The sequence below is a fragment of the Phascolarctos cinereus genome, unplaced genomic scaffold, assembly GCF_003287225.1.
Source record: "Phascolarctos cinereus isolate Bilbo 61053 unplaced genomic scaffold, phaCin_HiC Scaffold_7;HRSCAF=346, whole genome shotgun sequence".
Taxonomy (NCBI): domain Eukaryota; kingdom Metazoa; phylum Chordata; class Mammalia; order Diprotodontia; family Phascolarctidae; genus Phascolarctos; species Phascolarctos cinereus.
The window spans coordinates 4306324-4328403 of record NW_027556180.1 but is presented as its reverse complement, the minus strand read 5'-3'; the positions used below and the strand labels follow the sequence as shown (position 1 = coordinate 4328403).

The window sequence follows — 22080 nt, the reverse complement described above, 5'->3', positions numbered from 1 at the left end:
TCACACTTGCAGACTCCTCCCTTTGGCCCCTCTGGCTCTACCCTCTATTATACTTTGTACCTGTCAAGACCCTTATTTGAACTTGAGCTTCTTGAAAGCAGCTAGATAGAGTGATAGAGCTAGAGGCAGACAGATCTGAGTTCAAATCATGGCTCAAACAGTTACTTGCAGGGTGACCCTGGGCAAGTCATTTGGTCTGTGAGCCTCAGTTTCCTTATCTGTAAAATGAGGGGCTTGGATCCAGTGGCCTCCAAGTCCCTTCTGGCCATGACTCTAAGATCCTATGACCATTGAATTTTTCTTCCTCATCTCCCCACTGCCTAGCACATCAGTGACTCGACAAACCTTTGGGGTTGAGGGGCTCTTTTCTGACCTAGATTGTAAGCTCCCTGTAGGGATCGAGAACACGCTCTCTGTCCTCAACCTCCACAATCCCAAGCACTGGGCTTTTTGCGTAGCCGGTGTCAAGGCCTTGTTTGTTGGATAAATGAGCAAGGCGTTTCATCATTTACCTGAACAGGAGAGGTTACACAATTGAATTCAACGAGCACTTACTGAGTACCTACTATGCGCCATGTGTACAAAGACAAAAAGGAGGTAAGAGGACATATCATCTTACATTTTCAAATGGAAATAGGAAATCACCTTCCTAAGTCATCTGCTTGTTAGATCATGAATCAAAAGCTCAAGAATCACCGATTCCAGCCCCTTCCTTTCACATGTGAGGAAGCTGAGGGGCTTACCTGAGGTCACAATGACAGAAGCAGGGTTTGACCCAGCTTCTCTCATTGCCAGGCACCCGTTGCTACCCAGATTAATTCTAAATGGTTTTTGAATCATTCATAGTTTTAGACTGTCCACCCTCCAGGTCTCCTCATGGATAGAGAGTCTCTTTTTGGTGGATTGATTGATTCATTTATTCTTTCACCAAATATTTATTGAGTGTCCAACATGAGGCTAAAGAATCCTGTTTGGGCACAGCAGAGGAGGGGAGCAGGGAGGGGCACGGAGGACTTCGGCACGCCTTCTGCAAATGAACTGGAACAATTAAACTATCTCACAAAGGACCCCCCAAACCCCTAGATCTTAAATTCCACTTAATCATCCCCCTGGAGGATATTCGCCTGAGGACTGGCAGGCCTCAGAGGGTGGTGAATGAAGTCAAAGCAAGTGACATTTATTGAGCGTTGACTATGTCAGGAACAGAGTTTCGAGCACTGGAGGTGAAGGCAGAAGGGGCCCAGTAAAATGGGAATGCAGTGTTCTTTTCTTAATGAATATATGAAATGTAAACAGAATAATAACCCTCCCTGATGTCTTGGTCAGCTGCCTGATACCAAATATACTTTTGCCCTCCCGGGTATTTTATAAAAGATGGCTGAATTTATCCAGTTTATAAATAGTGTCTAGGGCAAGGGAAGAGAGGACAATTCACAGTGAAAACATTGATCTGAATCAAGCAAGAAAAAATTTAATTGAGATAAATGTAGTTTTACTCCTAGATTTGAAAAAAATCAACGTAAGTACAAATTGGAGGAGTGAATGAATGAATGAATGAATGAATGAATGAATAGATGGATGAGCAAATTAATGGATGGATGGATGGATGAACATTGATTTCACACTTGTTCCTAGGGTCTGATCACCTCTCCTAAATACCCAGGGTAGACATACTGTAATTGCAATCAGCTCCTAAGATTACATGGTTCATTTTCCTCTGTGTGCATTGCATAAAGCCACTTATTTTCCATTTTAAGTGTCTAAAATCTTTCTAAAGTGAAGAAACCTGTGCCAATTGGCCAGCTGGTGCACCCTTAGATTGGGTAACTGACCTGATCAGGTGTGGCACACATTCTATATTGGCTGTTTTTGAGGTGAAGGGGGAAGCCACAGATGCCTCCTGCTCAGACAGTGAGATGCCAGCATGAGCCATTTTCAAAGCCTGAAATGAAAGTTTTATGTTACACATGTGAATTGAGCACATACAGATACATTGCTTGTTATAAGGAAATCATGGTGCTATTCTGTAAACGGTCATTACTTTGTACTGGCCATATTGAATGAAGCTCATCTGGGAATTGTGGTCACAGAGCATGGGCTAGAAGCTTTATCTGGGGAATTGCTTCTCAGGTTGACAGCACTGGTTGGCCTTAGAGAGTATTCCCAACTATGAAGCAAGTTCCTGACCAGAGTTAGTGACTTTTCCCTGGGCAGTGACTAGAGACTATTGGTTCATAACCCGTGTTAACACTAGAGGGCCCTTTCAGGACAATCATCAAATACCAGCATGGACTGGGCCTTCAAGGCCACCTGGACTGGCTGTTAGGACAAGTGTCTGTTCTACAACACCCCCCAAAGGGATCATTCACCCTCTATACTGAGGGACGCAATAAGGGAGGTCCCACCAACCCCAAGACCACCCATTCTGCTCCTCTAGCTCAGTGGTTTTCATTAAAGCAAGATAAAATCTGCCTTTGGCAACTCCCTCCCCTTGTCCTTTGGTCTGTGGTCCAGGACCAATCTGAATAAGTCATGTAAACCTCATCTGCGAGAAAGGGATGGCTGAGCCACAGAAGATGACTCAGGTTCCAACAAGATTATGACAGGGTAGAAGAAGGGCTGAATCAGGAGAAATAAAATGTAATACGGATAAGAGTAAAACCTTATACTTGGCTACAAAAAGTCAACTTAAGTGGAGGGGGCAGGGCCAGAGTCATCTGAAAAAACAACTAAAAAGTCTGGGGCATCATTGGATTACCAGCTCAACTGGAGTCGATAGAGTGATTTGGCTGCCATGCTGAGCTGATGCTGGCTTAGACTGCACTAAGAAAGAGGGAAGAACCAGCAGGTGTAGGGAGGTGTGGGTTGTGGGTGTTGCCCTGGTCATGCCACATCTAGGGCTTAGGTTCCACAGCTCTGGTACCACAGTTTAGGAAGGCCATTGTTACACTGAAATAACCAAGGAGGGTGACTCAGATGACAAAGAACCCTGAACATCATGCTGATGTGAGCACTGGTTGAAGAAAATGGGTAGGTTCAGTCCAGAGAAGACTCAGGAAGGACATGACAGCTGTCTTCAAGGATCTGGAAAGCTGTTTCGTGGAAGAAAGATTGGATTGATTGTACAGAGGGAGATGGAAGGAACCTCCGAGGGCATCATTGTGACAAGAGCAATGTACAGATTGGCAAGGCAATCATTTTAAAGGAAAGATTGGCTGTGTAATTAATAAGTAGGAAGCTGGACTTGAGGCCAAGATGTCCTGGGTGCAAATCCCACTTTAGACATTTACTGAATCCGTGACACAGCCAGGAGAAGTCCCTTCAGGTCTCTGATTCTGTTTCCTCATCTGTAAAGTGTAGCTGCTGCTTCACAGGTTTGTTGGGAGGATTGAGCAGCAGTGTATGTAAAGTGCTTTGCAATCCACCATATCAATGTTGAGTCTTATTCCCATGTGTGGTAAACTTCTGTCCAGTTTAAGACAAATGGGGACAGAAAATTTCTCCGAGTTTTGATTTCAACAACAGGTGATTGATAATGCAAACTGCGAACGATCTCCTGAAGCAAATTGTTGGAGGAGAATGGCCAACTGGATTTTAAAGGAACAATAATAATGGTGGTGGTGGTGATGGTGATGATGATGATGATGATGATGGTGATGATATTGATAACAATAGTTGGCATATATACAACTTAAGCAGAGGCTTTGAAGGGATAGTTAAAATCTCCCCTCACTCCCAAATCCTTTCTGCTGGATTCACTCTTCTTTATGCTGAGTTTATTAGCTGTGGGCCCTTGGGCAGGTGGCTCTTCATGGCCTCTGTGAAACTGGAAGACTGGATTATTTGGTCTCTAAGATGGTGAGCGGCTCCCAAACTTTCTAGGGACAAGTTCCCCTGTTTAACATAGAAACATGGTTGCACTGCCATGTGATCAAGGTTATCCTTGTAGGCCCTTCTGAATACCAAGAGAGGATCTTAGATCCAGAGCTGTGAGGGGCGATGATGGCTAACCAATCCAAGTTCCTGATTGTATGGATGAGGAAACTGAGGCTCAGGGAGATTAAATGATTATCCCAAGCCTCCTCGTGTAGTGAGTCTTAGAGACAGGACTTGTAATGATGGCTTCCTCCTCCAGAGGAAGTGATCTTCCTCCAACTACCAGCCAATACGAGCTTATTTAAAGAGACATTGAATTCATGGCCCCTTTCTCTCATAGTCTTATTGTCTCCATCACACCACTTCCAGGTATTTGAAGGAACAGCATTGGATGTCTGTGGGAGGAGTGCCCTTCATTTAGTCTATGGAAGGTCTCTGCTGGCTTGTTACCCAGTCATGCTGCAAGTTTTGGTGGAGCTCACCAGAGTTTACAAACAGCAACATGTGATACAGAGATGACTCCATGGCGCCTCCTCCCCAGGGCTCTGGGGACCCTAAGTTGAGAACTGTTGCTTTCAGGCATTTTCGAGGAAAGATGTATAGAGTCGTAGGAAGGGCATCAGGCTCCTAGTCGGAGCAGGCCTTTGAGCCCTGGCTCTGCCACTCACCAGCTGAATGCTCTTCAACATTTCCCCCTCCTCTCTTGGCCTGTCTTTCCTCCTCTGTAGAATGAGGGGTGGACAAGGTGGCCTCTAAGGCCAGGAGGGTGGGGAAAGGGGCAGCAGGTCTGCTTGAAGCCTCTCTGTCTCTTGCCCAACCTCACATCTAATGTCAGTGAGCAGCAGAAGGATCAAAGTTTGGCTAAGAGCAGAGGAGGAGGCAGAGTCCACCCACCAGGCCCTCCCTGCAAAGCCTGGACACTGGATGACAGAACAGGAATTTCTACTTACCCCACAGTCATTCGCTCCATCACCACACATGCCGACATAGTAACTGGAGGAAAAAGGACATGGACAAATGAGTCATCTCCATCACCCCTGGCAGGCCTGCCCTGTGTGTGGTGTGCTCAGAGAAAGAAGGGTTCTGGGGCACAAGCGACCAGAGGATCTTGGCCTTCTCCTCCTCTGGGTTATCTTAACCCAGCCCCCTTCATCACCAGGGGTATCTCTGGAGACTTCCAAGGAGGCCCTAATAGGGCTCTAGTCCTAGACCTTGGAGGAACTTCTGACATCGAAGAAATCCTTCAGGAAGAGGCCCATCGGTGACCTTAGCCACTCCTGCACCAAACACTGAAGGATTCCACCATCAGAGCTTCTCCAGCTTAGCCTCATGCAACAAACAGTCTGAGGGGTTTGTTTGTTAACTGATGCTGTGACTTCCGTGTGATACTTGGTGATGAAAATCATAGCAATAACTAAGTAAATGGAACACCCTTCATGCACGCACACTTGCACACACGTATGTGTGTACACATCTCTGAAGCATCTGATGAACCACCCTCATGTACTTCATGAAATCACTCTGAGAACACCAAGATTGCAACCAGCTCATATACGCTCAGAGAGACAAGGAATGAAATCAGGCACATCAAGGATCCCCATGTTACGAGAGAAACCAGGAAGGAAGAAATACTGCGACACCCTCCTAGAACTGGTTAGTAATTGTATCAATAAGCTAAACAGATATGTTGGGCTTGCCTTCTTTTGTTATCCTAGTTCAGTGCTTAATACAGCATCTGGCACATAACAGGCACTTACACAGTTGGTGATGGTGGTGATGATTATGACACTGATGAGGAAGAAGAATAGGAGTGAGAGAAAGAAAAGGAAAAGGAGGAGGAGGAGGAGAAGGAGAAGGAGGAGGCGGAGAAGGAGGAAGAGGAGGAGGAGGAGGAAAAGAAGATGATGATGATGAAGAAGAAAAAGGAAGAGGAGGAGGAAGAAGAAGAAGACAATGAAGATGAAGAAGGAGGAGGAGGAGGAAAGAGAAGAAGGGGAGGAAGAGGAGAGGGTAGAGACCAGGTATAAATTCCTCTGTTTGGCTCCCACAGCCCTTTATGCCTGCCCACACTCTCCACATACCTTCTTGCTGGACCTCACACAAAATACTATCCCCAGGCTCTGGGCTGTGTACCCTCCCTGGAATCTTCTCTCTCTCCTAATCTCCACCTCCCAGCTTCCCTGACTTCTCCCAAGTCCCTACTAAAATCCCTGCTCCTACAAGGGGCCTCGCCTGATCCCCCTTACTGCCAGGGCCTCCCCTCTGAGGCTCACCTCTGATTCATCCTCCCCATATCTTGTCTGTACACAGTTGTTTGCAGGTTGTTTCCCCATTAGACCGGGAGCTCCCTGAGGACAGGGACTGACTTTTGCCTTTCTTTGGACCCCCAGCACTTAGCACAGTGCCTGGCACATAGCAGGTGCCTAACCAATGCTTATTGCCTGAATATTGATGGCTTATCCCAAAGCCTTACCCCCTGATTTAAATGACACACAGACCCTCTTCTCTCTCCCTTCAAGCCTGGGTTTGACCTTTACCAACAATCTTTGGAGTCCAGAGAAGAAACACTTCATTTATGCCAAAGAACATACTTTAATTTCTGGAATTCTTCCACAAGGCTTGATTTCTGCCCGGGAGACATCCTGGCAAAAATGGCTCCATTCACCAGGATCTACCACGAAAAACACCAGGACGATGAAATGAGAAAGGAAAAACCAGTAACAATCATTAAAACAAAGCCTCCCCCGTAATGACCCCCACAGAATGCTGGGGGCTGAGGCAACAGCAGGATGAAAAGATGTTGGGCTTTCATATTTAACCAACCACATAAGCGCTATAGCCCGGGGCCTTGTGCGCCATCCACCCCATCAGTTATGTCTACAATGCTTCCCTAGCACCAATCAATCAAAAAACAACAGCCCAGAGGAGCAGGACAAGATGCTCAAGAAACCACGTGGCTCTCTATTGGCAGGACGCATGAGGTGCCAGGGGGCACAAGACGCCGTGTGCAGATGGTCAGCTCACTCTGCCTGGGCACTGCTTGTCTGCCAGGGACTCAAGTCCCAGGACTACACACCACGCTTTGAGAATAGGAAGCGGAGAGGATGAGACTGGGCCTGAATGGATGCAGGAGGTGGGAACCAAGGCCTTCTGCTTGCTTCTCCTGGCTCTGAGACACAGACCCAAGCATAAAGAAGGAAGGGGCGTTTCAGTGTGAGGAGTGCAAAGTCTGGAATCAAGCATCTGGATGCCCATCCTGGCTCACCTCTTTGCCCCCTTTCTGTCCTGGGGTCATTACTTCACCTGTCTGGGCCTCAGCTTCCTCCAACTTGAAGTGTGGGAGTTAGATTAGATGACCCCAAATCCCTTCCGAGTCTCCATCTATGATTCCCTGGAGGACTCGTGGTTGATAACCTCCCAGCAGGTCCGGGTGCCCACCCCTTTGACCAGGCTGCATCCCTGGCATTCCCTACAAGGCTCTTTCTCCATGGAGAGTGGGGATGGCACAAGATCTAGAGGAAACATGGCCCCATCCAGGCCAGCAGCTCTTCCCTGTCCCAGGTGACAAAGGGAAACTCTCCTCTTCTTCACTTACTTTGGGAAGCAAATTGCTGAAATGCTGGGTGATCACTCGGTAAGATTTCCCACTCATGGCGAAGTGGTAATCGTCCCCTGGCCTCCCTTCATGGAAGGAGCCATCTTGGATGGAAAGGCAGGTCTCCTAAAACCCAAGATGCAGCATATCTCGGTATCAGGTGTGAAGCAGGCGATATTTGCCTCTGCTACCATCCCACCTCCCTTCTTCCTGCTCCATTTTCTCTCCTCCCAACACCATTACCCAGACTGTCCCCATAGCCCCTGGTGCCAACGCCCAATGGCTCTATCCCAGGGTCTGGGCTTCCCTGTCCGCCAGCCTAACTTTTGAAATGTACCCACCCTATGTCTCCTTCTTTCCAGATCCCAGCTGACTTCCAAGAAGGAAAAGATCTAATAAATTAATTCCCATTTGTGGAGCTAGTGGCCAATAATGCCTTATTTTGGAAAGCTTGTATTTAGGTATCTTTCGACTGTCCAAAGCCAGCATAATTGAAAGCGTGCTGCTCTCTAAGTGAGAAGATTCAATCTCTTCGCTCTCTCTGGAGCATTGGCATTTTAATGAAAATTCTCCAGCGGTACAATTACAGACTGTGTCAGTGTCTGCCTCCTCTGCCACGCCCAAGGCTGACACTTTTCTGCCCTCCTTCCTCTGCCCACCCAAAGAAGATGCCCAAGGAGGTTGTTATCTGCAAACGTGGGGACTGGCCTGGCCCTAACCAGGCTGCCCATGATCCAAAAACTCATAATACAATGGGAAAAGCTCAGAAGACCTGGGCTAAGCCTTGGCAAAGCCACTGGTTGTGTGACATGGGGGAAGCCACATGATGGCTCTGGGAACACCTGTCCTGGCTTCATCACAGGGCTGCTGGAAGGAGACAACCCTCTGTGGATTGAAGTTGTTATCACTTTAAAAATGCACTAGCATATATGAAAACACTTAGTGCAACGCCTAGCACAGAGTAGGTGCTTAATAAACGCTCATTGACTGACTGACTGAAAGGCTTGCTGGCTCAGGGATTTGCCAGTTTTGTAAACATGGGATTAAAATAAGGGGATGTCAAAGTTCCCTAGACAGATCATTAGGGAGGAGATAGATATATCAAGGTTGGATCTCGGCTCTGCCACCGACAACCTGGATCACCCGTGACCTTGGGGAGATGATTTAGCTGCTCTGGGCCTCAGTTTCCTTATATGGATAATAAGGGGCAGTTAGTGTCTGGGTTCCCTTCCAGCTCACAGTCCTGTGGTCCTGAGGAAGCTCCCTGGTGCCTGTTACCAGCCCCACTGCTTCCTGCCCCCACCTTACAGTGGACCAGGCTCTCAGACAGGCGCGCCTTATTTCTGTGACCATCCACTTTGTCCTCTAACAGCTGCCAGGTCACAGATGCAGGAGAGAATCCTTCTGGTTCATTGGCCTCAATGAGGATCACCTTGTTTCCTTGAGGAATCATTTCAGAATTTTTCGCGACTGTGATGGCTGTCTGAAGGTTATCCCCTGGATCAAAAAGAGAAAAAAGAAAAGAAAATCGATGTCCTTACTTTATACGTGACAACAGATTCCAAATATCCTTCCCCACCGGAAACCCTGGGGCAGGTGCCCTGGCGTAGGTGGGGGAGCTCTGTGGCTGGGAGCCGGGCTCACACTGGCCCGTTCTTCCCATGCGCAGTGTGGCTGATGTCCAGGGCCTCTTCTGCTCAAACGCTGAGACAAGCAGCTCTATAGCCTCTCTTAGGTAACCTTTGTCACCATCCTCTCGCCGGTCTCCCAAGTCCCTTCAAGGGCTACATCCCACGTGAAGCTTTCCTGACGTTTCCACTGCCTAGCAGCTTCCCCCTGAACTGGCGCTGTATCCAGTAGGTGCTACCATGTATCGACATGCGTCCTGCGTCTCCTCTGCTCAAGACAATGGGAGCTCCTCGAGGGGGAGGGGGACCGTTCCATCCTTGTCACTGTATCCTCTGTGCCTAGACTGATGGGGGGCAAAAGGAGCCATTTCTCAAATGTTTGCTGAGTAAACTCGAATGCTTCCCGTCCTCAGAAAACATCTGATGACGTCATAGGCACAGAAGCAGGCCGAAAAGGAGCCTTGCTGTTGCTGTTCCCTCATATCCAACTCTTCTGACCCCATTTGGGTTTTTCTTCGCAAAGACACTGCAGTAGTTTACCATTTCCTTCTCTAGCTCAGATGAGGAAACTGAGGCACACAGGGTTAAGTGACTTGCCCAGGGTCACCCAGCTAGTAAGTGTTTGAGACCAGATTTGAACTCAGGGAGATGAGTCTTACTGACTCCAGGCTGGCATTCTGTGCACTATGGCGCCCCCTAGCGCTCCAGAAGGCACCTTAGGGACCACCTAGCTTGTCTCCTTCATTTATGCATGAGGAAACTGAGGTCTAGAGAAACGACCTGTTTGCAGTCTCCCAGGTAGTGAGAAACTGAGTCGGGAGGCAAACCCAGGCATGGCCTTCAAATCCCAAGGTCACTGCTTTTTCCCAGTGTGCTCTACTGGCAGATGTGTCTTGCTTTACACAATGCACATGTTCCAGAAAATTGGCATGTAATCTGAGTTTTTGTGTGTCAGAATCGCTGGTCGGCACATGAGGATTTCACTGCGGCGCACGGGAAAGAAAACATTGGATTTGAACTTGGGTTCAAATCCTGCCTCTGTATCTTACTACTCGTATGACCCTGGGCAAGTTGACTTGATTTCTCTTGGCCTCAGTCTCCTTATCTGTAAAATGAGGCTTTAGAGGAGATGACCTCAAAGGTCCCTTTCACATTATTAGGACCTTCCTTCCCAGGCCACCCCTAAGTAGACAGACAGTCGTCGTATGGCACATACTTATCACCCAGAGGCCCACGAGTCAGGAGTTCACTGCTGTTTGCAGAAATGTGGACAGCCTTCCTTCACTGGGAGAATGGAGAAAGTGATAGATTTAGAACTAGAAAGCCAGGGTTCAAATCCTCTTGCTTCCTGTGTGACCTTGGACAAGTCACCTCACTTTCTTCCGCAGCCACATGGGTGGTTGGGGGAAAAGACCTTCCCAGGTCCCTTTAATCAATCAATCAGCATTTATTTAGTGCCTACTATGTGTCAGTAACTGAGCTAAATTCTAGGAATACAAAAAAGGCAAAAGCCAGTGCCTGCACTCAAGGAGCTTACAGTCTAGTGGGGGAAATTTCCAGGCTGGCATTCTACCATCAGGTGTTGCCCCTCATTTATTTGTATAATTGGCTCTGGTGTGTATACTTTGGCCATACCTCAGAACAGAATTGGTTTCCAGATAGCATGAGATTAGTGATTTAAAGCCAACAGAGGTAAAAAGCATGCAAAGTGACTCATTTTACAGATCAGAAAGCTGAGGCACAGAGAGAGGGGGTTGCTTCACTTTTATATCAAGTGTCAAGGGCAGGATTTGAACCCAGGTCATTTGACTCCAAATCCACCCCTCTTTCTACTGTACTCCTCTCTACGTACCCCCTCACATGTTCCTCTGGCTTCTCATGGTCAGTCATGATCAGCATGCTGTGAGCAGGTGACTTCAAGCCTCCATTAATGAATGCACACAGAGGTGAAGGGGGGAGGAGTAGGAGGGAGGAGCAAGACAGGCCAGCCTCAGTTTGGTAGCTCATGATATACCCAGTCCTTTTCTGCCTAACCAGCAGGAGGCAGAAAACTTACAAGAAGGACAATATCAGCACATCACCACATCAGCAGCCACATCTTGAGTTTTGGTCAAAAGGGAGAAAACTGAGACCCTCTGATCATATTGGCATCCTGGCCCCTCCTCAATGCAGACAGCCTAGAAAACTACCTTGCAACCTTGGACTACTCATGCCACCTCTTGGGGCCTCAGTTTCCCACTCTGTAAAATGAGGGGGTCACTAGATGGCCAGTCTCCAGGGCCTTTCCTGCTCGGGATCTATGATAGTGAAGTAGGACCGTAGCCAGTTGGGACTGTCTGAGATTGCCACAGAAGTGGTGACCTGCCAGGCATGGTCCTGAAAGGGCAATCCCAGGGCAGGGGCAGGAGGAAGCAAAGGACATGAAGATGCCACCGGCCCATATCACCCAGCAGCCCCAGCTCCTGCCTGGATCAGTAGCAGATACAAGGAAATGGAGATTAGGACTAGGAGCCTGCCCTGGCCCTTGTTCCAGCCTTAAAAGCCAATTCCCAGAATCACAGATCAGATGAGCCCTCAGTAGCTGTGAAGTCCAGCCCATGCCTGAACAAGCACCCCCCAAGCTGATCCCCAACAGTTCTCTTTTCTAAAGACCAATTCTGTTTGGCAGATCTCCCGAGGAGGGAAGCCTAGGACCTCCCAAGGTGGGCCATCCATCCCACCCATGGAAAACGCTTGAGGTCAGGCAGGCTCTCCTTCCCAGACATCAGTCTTGAATCACCACTTCTCAGCTTCCGCTCCCTGCACCTGTTCCATTGGGGCCAACAGAAGAAGTCTAATACTTCAAATGCTTGAAGAAAATGAAACTCTCACCCCCAATTTCTCTTCTCCATGCTAAACCTTCCACATTGCTTCAGTCTATCTGACTGAGTGACTCAGTCCCACCTTATCAACGTCCTTCCCAAAATGTGGTGCCCAGAAGAGACAATAACCTATATCCAATAGGATACCACCTCCTTGTTCCTAGAGGCCCTGTTTCCCTTACTGAATAATTCCTATCATGAATCCTATTTCATATGGCATGGCGGCCACATCATACGTTGAGCTTTCAGTCCACTAAAACTACTAGATCTTTTCCAGACCAGTAGCTGCCTGACCAGTCTTCTCCCATCTTGGATTCAACAGGTAACTATTGAAACTAAATGAGAAGTGTTAAGCTCATCCCAGCTGGACCTCCTTTTATTCACTAAACCCAATGTTCTTGGCCACCAAGAACCTTTTGGGTGCTCATCATGCCAGGGTGTTAGCTTTGTGTCCTTGGCACACTCACTAAGCGCGCCAACACACATGCCTTTATTTAAACCACAGCTAAGAAGGTTAAACAGCACAGATATCTGGGACACTCCACTAGAGACTTCTTTCTGAGTTGAGGCCATACAGGAAGCTCAACAGTTCACCCCTCTCTGAGCCTGAGTAATGGTGCCATCTGCTAATCATCCATGCTTCTCCATCTTATCCACAAGAACAGCACAAGCGACTTTACCACTGCTTTACTAAAATCTAGGCAAGTGCCAGCCATAGCAATCCCCTGATCTATCAGGATGGCTGCTGAGAGAAGGTTGAGGTCACCATAGAAGGGCTCACAGGACCAAGTGACTCAGGAACCTCCGAAAGAGCCACGCAGATGATGGCCCTCTTAGGGTGGGCCCAGGGCAGAGAAAGAGCTCTTGGCTAAAGATTCTGCTTGTCAGCCACCCTCCTGAGAGACACTGGAGGTGACCAGGGAGCAGGCTTCAGTAGGTGCAATGGGGAGGACAGCCTGAGTGAGGCTGCTCACAGCCCAGACTGTATGGAGCCTGCTCTCTGAGATGGCAGCTCTGAAGTGCCTTTTATAGGGACCCTACTAGTATCGCACTAATTAGCCATGATGTTCCAGTCCCAAAGTGTACCCTAAAGCAGGGGTGTCCAACTCACATTGAAACCGATCCCTTTGGGTCACACGATGACTTAGGAAACCACAAATAAACATTGCCTACTGGATTGTATTTTCACATATTTTGCTAAATATTTTCCCAGTGACATTTGAATCTGTACTAGGAGGGTTGCCTTGATGTCTGGGATTGTTACCTCTGACACCTCCATTGAAGAGATACATGATCTAATAACAACCAGCCAAGCAAATCTGGACTCCCAGACGTTACCAGGATGCCACCACTGAGTGCCATCATCCCTGCAACCAATGTGCCCTTCACAACCCTTGTTCTTGAGACCCAGACACCATCTTTGTTTCCAAGACCAGCTTAGGGGCCATCTCTTACATGAAGCCTTTCCTGACCCTCTCAGGACAGTGGTACCTTCCACTGACTGAAATCACTTTGCATTCGCTTCATATCAGTCTTATATTTTCTTAAGCATGTACACATTGTAGATGCCAATGGAATGTAAGCTTCCCCAGGACAAGGACTGCTTGCTTCTCTGTTTGTAACCTTACCAACCATCTCCCTCCCCACTGGAATTTGAGCTTTCTAAAGGCAGAGACCATGTTTTGCTTCCACTGGCATCCCTGTGCTCAGCACAGTGCTTTGGACGTGGTAGGTGCTTAATAAATGCTTATTAGCTGACTGACAAGCCTAGTATAGAGCCTGAGTACACAGCAGAAAAGAGAAAACTTGACCAAATGGAGCCATTTCCAGAGACTCACTCAGTCACTCAAAAGCATTTTCTTGGGCCCTCATTAAAGTCTGACTCTTGAATTTTCTGAGGACACTGACCTGTGATCATGACCGTCCGGATGCGAGCACTGCTCAGCTCTCTCAAGACTGGCTTGGTCTCTTTTTTCAAGCGATTTTCCATGATCAGAAGGCCTAGAAATGTTAACTCTGACTCGACTTCCTCCCTTTGGATTGAAAAGAAAAATAATATTTAAAAGGAAGCCATGCGGCAATGTGGCAGGTGAAAGATGAAATAAATGCCTGCAGAAACAAAGGTCTATGTTTCCAAGCGTTTTGATTTATTAAGCGATGTGTGGCAATTGCCCAATTGATCAGGACTAGTTGCCTTCCTCGGCTTTTGCACTGGACCCTAAATACACGACTTTTATAAATTAAAAACAATTACTTAAATAAGACCAATTCATTAAAATGAAACAATTCATCAGGATACAAGATCAGATAATCTGGTTTCTAATTGGAGGAAAGACTTGGGGTTTTCCAAGTTGGAAAGAGGAGAGTGAACACGTGCAACTCCATGAATTCAGAAAAAGAGGTGTCCCACTCCCCACAAGTGTCTGTAAGCAATCAAAGGAACACAGAAACAACAGCTGATTGATCAGGAGGTTGCCAGTTTTCAGATAAGATGTAAGGATTGCTTGAGATGTACAGTTGTGAGGAAACTCCTTGCCTCAATCTTCAGATCTGATCAAGTTTCTGATCAGCATGAGCAGGTCCTTGGTCGAGGCTCTCTAAGCAACAGTTGGGGGTGGTCCAGCTTCCCAGCCACACAGGGTTAGGCGCAAACAATGCAATAAAGTTTTCTTCCAATTCCCATAGACAAATAAACTTTTTTCACAGGACAGAAATTGGACTAGACCCATAACTGGATAGAAAGGGAGCTGAGCTAGTGCCAGAGCTGAGTCCCAAGATGGAGTCAGTGGGTTCACTTAATTCTCACCATTGCTGCTCCAATCTTCTCAGTTTCCTCAGTGACTAGAATAGGATGCCTTGATAGCAAAGAGAATATAAGATCTGGGCAAGAGCACCATGGAAGCCATAGGGCAAGATTGCAGGTGCGCTGAGCTGAACAGCCATGCAAAGACCTGAACGACTACGGAAGTGGAAGAGTCTGTGCTGGAGAATCCACGCTGTGCCCTTGTCTAAGTAAGGATTTCGATCCTTTTCCATGCAAAACTCAAAGGGAAGCTGAGGTGCCGCTCAGGCTCAGGACAGCTGTGTCCTTAGTGCCACAGTTCTGCAGACCCAAGGGTTTTATGGCAAACCCTGTTTTTAAAGTGCCTAAGTTTTACCCTTTGGGTATTTCATTTCTGCAAGTGAAGGTACAATTCAATTCAGTTCAATAAATACTTATCCAGTGTCTACTATGTACGAGGCACTCAGGCATACACATGCTGGTCTTGAAGGAAAGCTTAGCTGCACCTGGGACGATGGAGTGGCCAAGTGTCTGTGTGATGATGGGGAAGTCACATGCCCTCTCTGGACATCATTATCCTGAGGGATGGGGGGGCTGAGACTAGGTGACCACCAAGGTCCCCGGAAACTCTAAAATCCTGTGCTGATTCAGTGCATGTCCACACCACCACGTGCCAATGAAGAACAACAGATGTTGTGGGGACACCAGCCGCAGAGCTGCTTACCTGGTATGAATGCCCATCTCTGGCTGCTTCCCTGCCTTTAGAGGTTTGTGAGCAAGGCCAATGACCCGGAAACCTTGCATGGTGTAAAGCTTCAGCGCCTCCTTAAAATTTGGGGGCACTGTTGGGAGAGAAGAAAATGGTGAGCTCTAGGTCTCCCTGAAGCCTCCATGGGTCACACCTATGCAGGCAGCTGATGTTTTAGCCTATGGGATCATTCCTGGCCCCTGAAAGCCTCAGCAAATCTGTCCTTGGGACCATGATTACAGCTAGAGATTTCAGTCATCTGTGGAGGCTCAGAAGAATAAAACAACTATCTCATAAGTAACTGGAGCACAGGGATGGTTTCATTTGTGTTTTGTAGCCCTACTACCTAGCAGAGTACCTGGTATACTATAGGTGCTCAATAAATGCTTATGGTATTCAGTTGAGATGCTGAAGAAAGAAAGAAAGAAAGAAAGAAAGAAAGAAAGAAAGAAAGAAAGAAAGAAAGGAAGGAAGGAAGGAAGGAAGGAAGGAAGGAAGGAAGGAAGGAAGGAAGGAAGGAAGGAAGGAAGGAAGGAGAAGGAAGAAAGAAAAAAGAAAGAAAGAAAGAAAGAAAGAAAGAAAGAAAGAAAGAAAGAAAGAAAGAAAGAAAGAAAGAGAAAGAATGAGTGAATCTGGGAAATGGAGTACATTGGAAAATATATCTGTTGGGCTCCCCAAGGAAGAAAGTAAACTATGGTTACATTTACCTGAGACCAAAACATGTAAGGAAATGTGAAAAACGCAGTAAGTTATGTAGTTGTTTTTTTCCCATATGGTATCAAACATCTGATTGTTTGGGGGTCCACTAAACCCTGTGTCTGATTCCTCTGAATCCATGACATATAAACCATCAGAGGTCATGTTCAAGATCAGAGTTTCTTTTCGTTCCCATATTTATTAGTATTTTCAAGAGACAACAGTTAGAGATTGGGAACCATTGTTAGGAAGCTAATAAAATGGCAAATGGCAACCAGAGACCCTGTGAAGAAGCTGATGGGAAAGGAAAGGGAAGGTTGTAACCCAACAGGGTGGTCCACGTTTGTACAGTAAAGAAAAGCTTGTTCAGTCATCTAGGAGGCAGGAGGGAAGAGGAGGCAAGATGGCAGCTTCTGGAAAGGCTCCCTATGCTTTTGGGATGAATATGGAGCCCTCTGTTTGCCAGATGGGATCCTTTCCAGGCTGACTCCCTCCCCTTCTTGGACTCTGCAGACCAGACCAGCAGGCAAACTCCCCACTCCCATGAATGACCATATCCTCTTGTCTCTGTGTCTGTGAATAAGCTGTCTCTCAATTCCAGGAATACTCTCCCTCATTTCTACCTTCCATAGCTCCCTTCAAGATGCAATTCAAGGAGCGCTCCTTAGACCAGACCTCTCCTGCTTCTTCTCCGCATCTACCAACCCCAAGTAGCCAGGTAGAGACCTGGACCTCAGGAAGACCTGAGATTGAATCCTGCTTCCAACACTAGCTACGGGACAGGAAGTGGTAATTGAACATCGAAGTTTCAGTTTCGCCTTTAGTAAAATGGGGACAACAACAGCACCCTTCCTTCCAGGGTGCTTGTGAGGGTCAGATGTGATAATATTTGTAAAGCACTTTGCAACCTTAAAGTGACATGTAAAGTGACTAGGTGTTATTATTGGTTGTTCTACTCCCTCATCTCTGGAAAAATTAAACTACATTTTTATCCTAAGGACTTTGCGTTTATGTACGGAAAGAGATAGATTTTTCTCTTGCCTAAAATATAGCCCCCAAATTTCTGCTGACAAACAAATGTAAGAAAGGTAGGAATGTTGGTTTAGGGGATAGGGATGGAAAAGAGAGTTCTCTTTCCCATCAGGCTGTACTCCTTCAGACATCTCCCCATTCCCTGGAGAGCTCTTCATTCTGGAAGAACACTTCAGCCCTGAAATTCATGCCATGGAAGCTTCCTCTGCCCACTTGGGCCTCTCCCACAGATGGGATGACCCCTCCCAGAAACCAGCCCAGCTAGCTCTTCATGGCCCTCCAAGTTACATTCCTCTGACCTCCTCCATCATTTTCCCCATGGTGGGCACCTTCTTCTTCCTTACACACTAACTTTTTTGCTTCTTTTGGGTTGTCTTTCCCAATAGAATGTAAGCTCCTTGAGTGCAGAGGTGGTATTTCTTTGTGCTTGTATTTCCCAGCCTTAATACAGTGTCTGGTCAGTCATTCAGCCATGTCTAACTCTTTGTGGCCCTGTGGACCATCTGAGGTTTTCTTCACAAAGATATTGGAGTGGTTTGCCATTTCCTTTGATAGTGGATTAAGGCAAACAGAGGTTAAGTGATTTGCCCAGGATCACACATCTAGTAAATGTCTGAGGCCAGATTTAAACTTAGATCTTCCTGACTCCAGGCCCAGCACTCTATCCACTGAATCATCTAGCTGCCCCTTTCTACCTTATAGTAAATGCTTAATAAATGCTTATAGACTGACCTCCTTCCTTTCCCCTTTGTTCTGGTTCAAATTCATTTTAATTCTAAGCTAGCAAGATCTTGATAACCCTAAATCAGGGAGTTTCTGCTTTAAATATTAATGTCAAGAGGAAAATGCCTAAGCCCATTGCTGTGAGTTCTTTGTGTGATTTTATTTCTTTTTTTAATGTTTTATTTTGAAACTGGGGTCTTTAGCTTAAAGCCAAAGATCTTTTTTTTTTCAATTTTCTAACATTTTTGTTTAAAATTTTGAGTTCCAAATTCTATCCCTCCCCTACTCCCTGAGATGGTAAGCAATCAGATATAGGTTATACTTGTGCAATTATGTAAAACGTTTCCATATTAGGCATTTTGTACAAGTAGGCTCGAATGAAAGAAAAAAAATGAAAGAAAGTGAAAGCTAGCCTGCTTTAGTCTGTATTCAATCAATATCAGCTCTTTCTCTGGAGGCGGGTTATCTGCTTCAACATGAGTACTTTAAGGTTGTCTTGGATCATTGTATAGCAATGCTGAAAATAGCTAAGTCATTCACAATTCTTCATCAAACAAGGTTGCTATTACTGTGTACAATGTTCTCCTGGTTCTGCTCATTTCACTCGGCATCAGCTAATGTAAGTCTTTCCAAGTTTTTCTGAAATTATCCTGCTTGTCATTTCTTACAGCACGATAGTATTCCACCACAATCATAGACCAGTTTGTTCAGCCATTCCCCAGTTGATGGGCATTCCCTCAATTTCCAATTCTTAGCCACTCTGCATGATTTTCATCAGTTTGGTGGGTTCTATTGCTGCTTATTCTGTCAGTTCATTAAATGCCTGCACTTGGAACTAATCGCGACTGACCAAAAAAAGTAAATACATCAGTGGGGATCCAAGGGGGAGAGGGGATTCTCACTAGTTTTTATATATATACATATATATATACATATATACATACACACATACACACACACATATATACACACATGCACATATATACATATACACACATATATACACATACATATACACATATATGCACATATACACACGAATGTGCATGTACACATACATAGATACATATACACACATATACATACACACATACACAAATGTGCACATATACACACAAACATATACACATATATACATATGCACACATGTGTGTATATACACATATACATAAATGTACATATGCACATAGATACATTTACATGTACATATGTACATATACACATATACACATATACAAATGTACATATATACACACAAATATGTACATGTACATCTACATACACACACATACTTCTCTGTGTACTATTGTTTAATTCCAGGAGAATGTAACCTCCTCAAGGGCAGAAATGTTTTCATTTTTTATTATTGTCCCCAGCACAATATATTGTATGTGATACGAACTTAAAAATCCTGGTGATATTAAACTGAAAGTAAAAGACTCCAAAACGAAGGAAAGGTGAAGAGATCTTTGGGTTTGACCAGAAATTCCACATAAACAGCAATGACCAATCTGTCATCATGAAAGGAGGATGGAGGTAGCAATACAGAGACATTCGGCATTTGATCTAGAGGAGCTCATTTGAATGTAAACAATTTTCTTACGCAAATCTGGACCTGTTTTCCTCGGGAGTTAGTCAGACTAGGAATCAGCACAGATGGGTTTGGAGCGGGCCCAGAAAGTGGATTCCCTGTGAAGTTTTCATTTACTCTAATGCACCGAAGCTCCTACAGCTGCCCGCCTCTCCATTCTGCATTTGCCCTTCTGAACTTCTGTTGGTACATTCATTAGGCTAGGTTTGTTTGCTGTTTGGGATTTGTTTTCTGGCTTAGAAAGAAGAACACCCACAGACCATGGCCCAGCTTCATACCTGTTTCTGGTCTGCAAAACCTGGCCACCATTTCTGGGGCTCCCTTCATGTATGCGTCGAAGTGGTCTTTGCCGATCTGCTGGGTAATAACTGACATTCTCTGCAGGCCCGAAGAAAACGGAAACTGATGCAAAATGGCGACTGCTTTTGCTGGAGTCTAGAGATATACCAGAAGGGGGCAGTGTTAAGTCACAGCATCACAGACCTAGAAAGCAGCCCCGGGGCCGCCTACTCCAGTGTGGATCTGGACAAGAATTCGGTTTACAACATTCCTGACGAGCAATTCTCTACTCTCCGCTTGCAGACCGTGAGTGAGAGGGAGCTCACCGGCACCTGAGGTGGCCCATCCTCTTCGACAGCTCCCGTCTTGGGGAAGTTCTCCCTGACGTGAAGCCTCAATCTGCCTCTTTGCGGCTTTTCCCCGGGGCTCTCAGCCCTGCCTTCTGGGGCCAGGAAGACCGAGTTACCCGATCCTCCCCCCCCCCCCCCCCCCCCCCCCCGGCAGTCCTTCAAATGCTTCAGGACACCTCCCCCATCCCCTGGGGCTTCTCCTCTTCAGATTCAATACCTTTCATTGGTGCTCATGTAGCTCCTGACACCCCAAATTGTCTGCCTTTGGACATTCACCGGCATATCCACTGAATTATGGTGCCCAGAACTGCCACCACCCTCCGGATGGGCGCTGATCAGGGCAGAGGCAGGAGGGTGTCACCTCCTCGTTCCTGGATGCCCTGCTTTTCTTAACGCAGCGCAAATCACATGAACGTTTCTGACAATGATACATCCTACTATTAACTTGTATTGAGCCCCTGGTCCACTAAGACCCTGCATCTCTTTTATTTAAACTGTTATCTAGCCACACTCACTGATGGGCGAGTTTGAAGAGAATTCACAATAACAAATAAGGCTTGTCCATGTCCCTTAATAAGATCTGAATGCCCAAGGGCTAGGGGTTTAGGTCCTTGCCTTGTGTTCCTATGATCCACAGACCCAAGGGCCCTGGCCACTGAAATTCTAATATAAAGTCATATACTCATCCCCTATTATAACTGAAAACAAGCAAAAAACAGAGGATTTGTGACCACCTTATACCTTGAGGATAAACCCATGTCCACAAGAGCACACCCAATCACAAATTCATGGCAAATGGACATTTTTTCAGGCCTCCCCTAAGGCAGCAATCACTGAAGGTTAAGAGAGTACCTGGGACCTGAGCAGAAGGGGAATCACAGAAATGTCACCCGTTCTAAGGAACATGGTCCCTGTTATGAAAAGGCAAATCTTACTTGGCTTGCTTGAGGGCCTGGCTTAATGATTGTGCTGGAAGCTGGTATTCCAGAGTCACTGTAATCCACAGAGGAATCCTCAATGATCTGTTTGAAGATATTATGAAACATTCTTCAGTGCCCTTTCAGATCCTTCAAAGGTGTTCCAATTTAGTTCGACAGTGGAGACATTACTTAAGAGCTTCCCTCCGTGGTCCAGTGTTAATAAGGAAGAACACAGACTACTAGAAAGGAGCCAGGATACACAGGTGCAAATGTAGGCCTCACCACTTACTGTAGAACTAAGTTAGTAATGGTGGACAGAGCACTGAACTTGGAATCCTCAGACCTGAGTTCAAATCTTGTCTATGGCTACCTGGGTGCCTCTGGGCAAGTCTTTTCTTCTCTCTGAGCCTCAGTTTCCTCATCTGTAGAATGAGGGGCTTGGAATAGATGATCTTCCAGGCCACTTTTAGCTCTAGAGCAATCAGCAAGTCAGTCATCCTCCTTGGGTTATCTCAGTTTCCTATTCTGCCTTTAGCGACAGATCTATGACCTCTGTGGGCATTGCTACATCATCACATAGGTCACAAACCTCAGAAAATCAGAACCCCATCAGAAAATGTTTAGGTTACCTCAAAAATTCACAGCCACTGTGGCACAGAGGAGGGGAGCCTCCAGGAAGCCTCTCATCAACTTAGCTGATGCAATTAGCCTTGAGGTGAATGTTAACAGCTGAAGCACATTGGCTTCAGCAGCACCATGGCCTATGGGGTTGGGTCCCGATCAAAAAACCCCTGCAGGCTGGCTGAGATTCCTGGGGGGAAGACTCTGTTCATCCCTCTGAGGTGAACTGATGCTCATGCATGTTACATTCGATGTGTCCAAGAAGGATTGCCGAGTTTCTTTTTATTGGGGTTGGGATACATGGCTGAAATTCCTAGATAAAGCCATCTGGAAAAGTCTCCTGGGGAAATTAAGAGGATCATAAATTTGTATGTGGAA

At 46.3% G+C, this 22080-nt stretch overlaps 1 protein-coding gene across 3 annotated transcripts in view; it reads right to left on the bottom strand.

Annotated features, from left to right (window-relative positions):
• The window catches only part of ATP13A5 (ATPase 13A5), a 111671-nt gene that overhangs the window by 25878 nt on the left and 63713 nt on the right, over positions 1-22080 (bottom strand). For all 3 annotated transcript variants that reach the window (XR_002320364.2, XR_013483439.1, XM_020964642.2), the window contains exons 15-23: positions 21097-21183; positions 19811-19967; positions 15467-15584; positions 13869-13993; positions 8775-8968; positions 7472-7597; positions 6468-6547; positions 4827-4869; positions 1833-1942 (exon numbers count right to left, since the gene is read on the bottom strand). Coding sequence is in view for 1 of the 3 variants with exons in the window: in XM_020964642.2 (XP_020820301.1) it covers positions 1833-1942; positions 4827-4869; positions 6468-6547; positions 7472-7597; positions 8775-8968; positions 13869-13993; positions 15467-15584; positions 19811-19967; positions 21097-21183 (1040 nt within the window). In the remaining 2 variants the exon portion in view is untranslated. The remainder of the gene's footprint in view (positions 1-1832; positions 1943-4826; positions 4870-6467; positions 6548-7471; positions 7598-8774; positions 8969-13868; positions 13994-15466; positions 15585-19810; positions 19968-21096; positions 21184-22080) is intronic.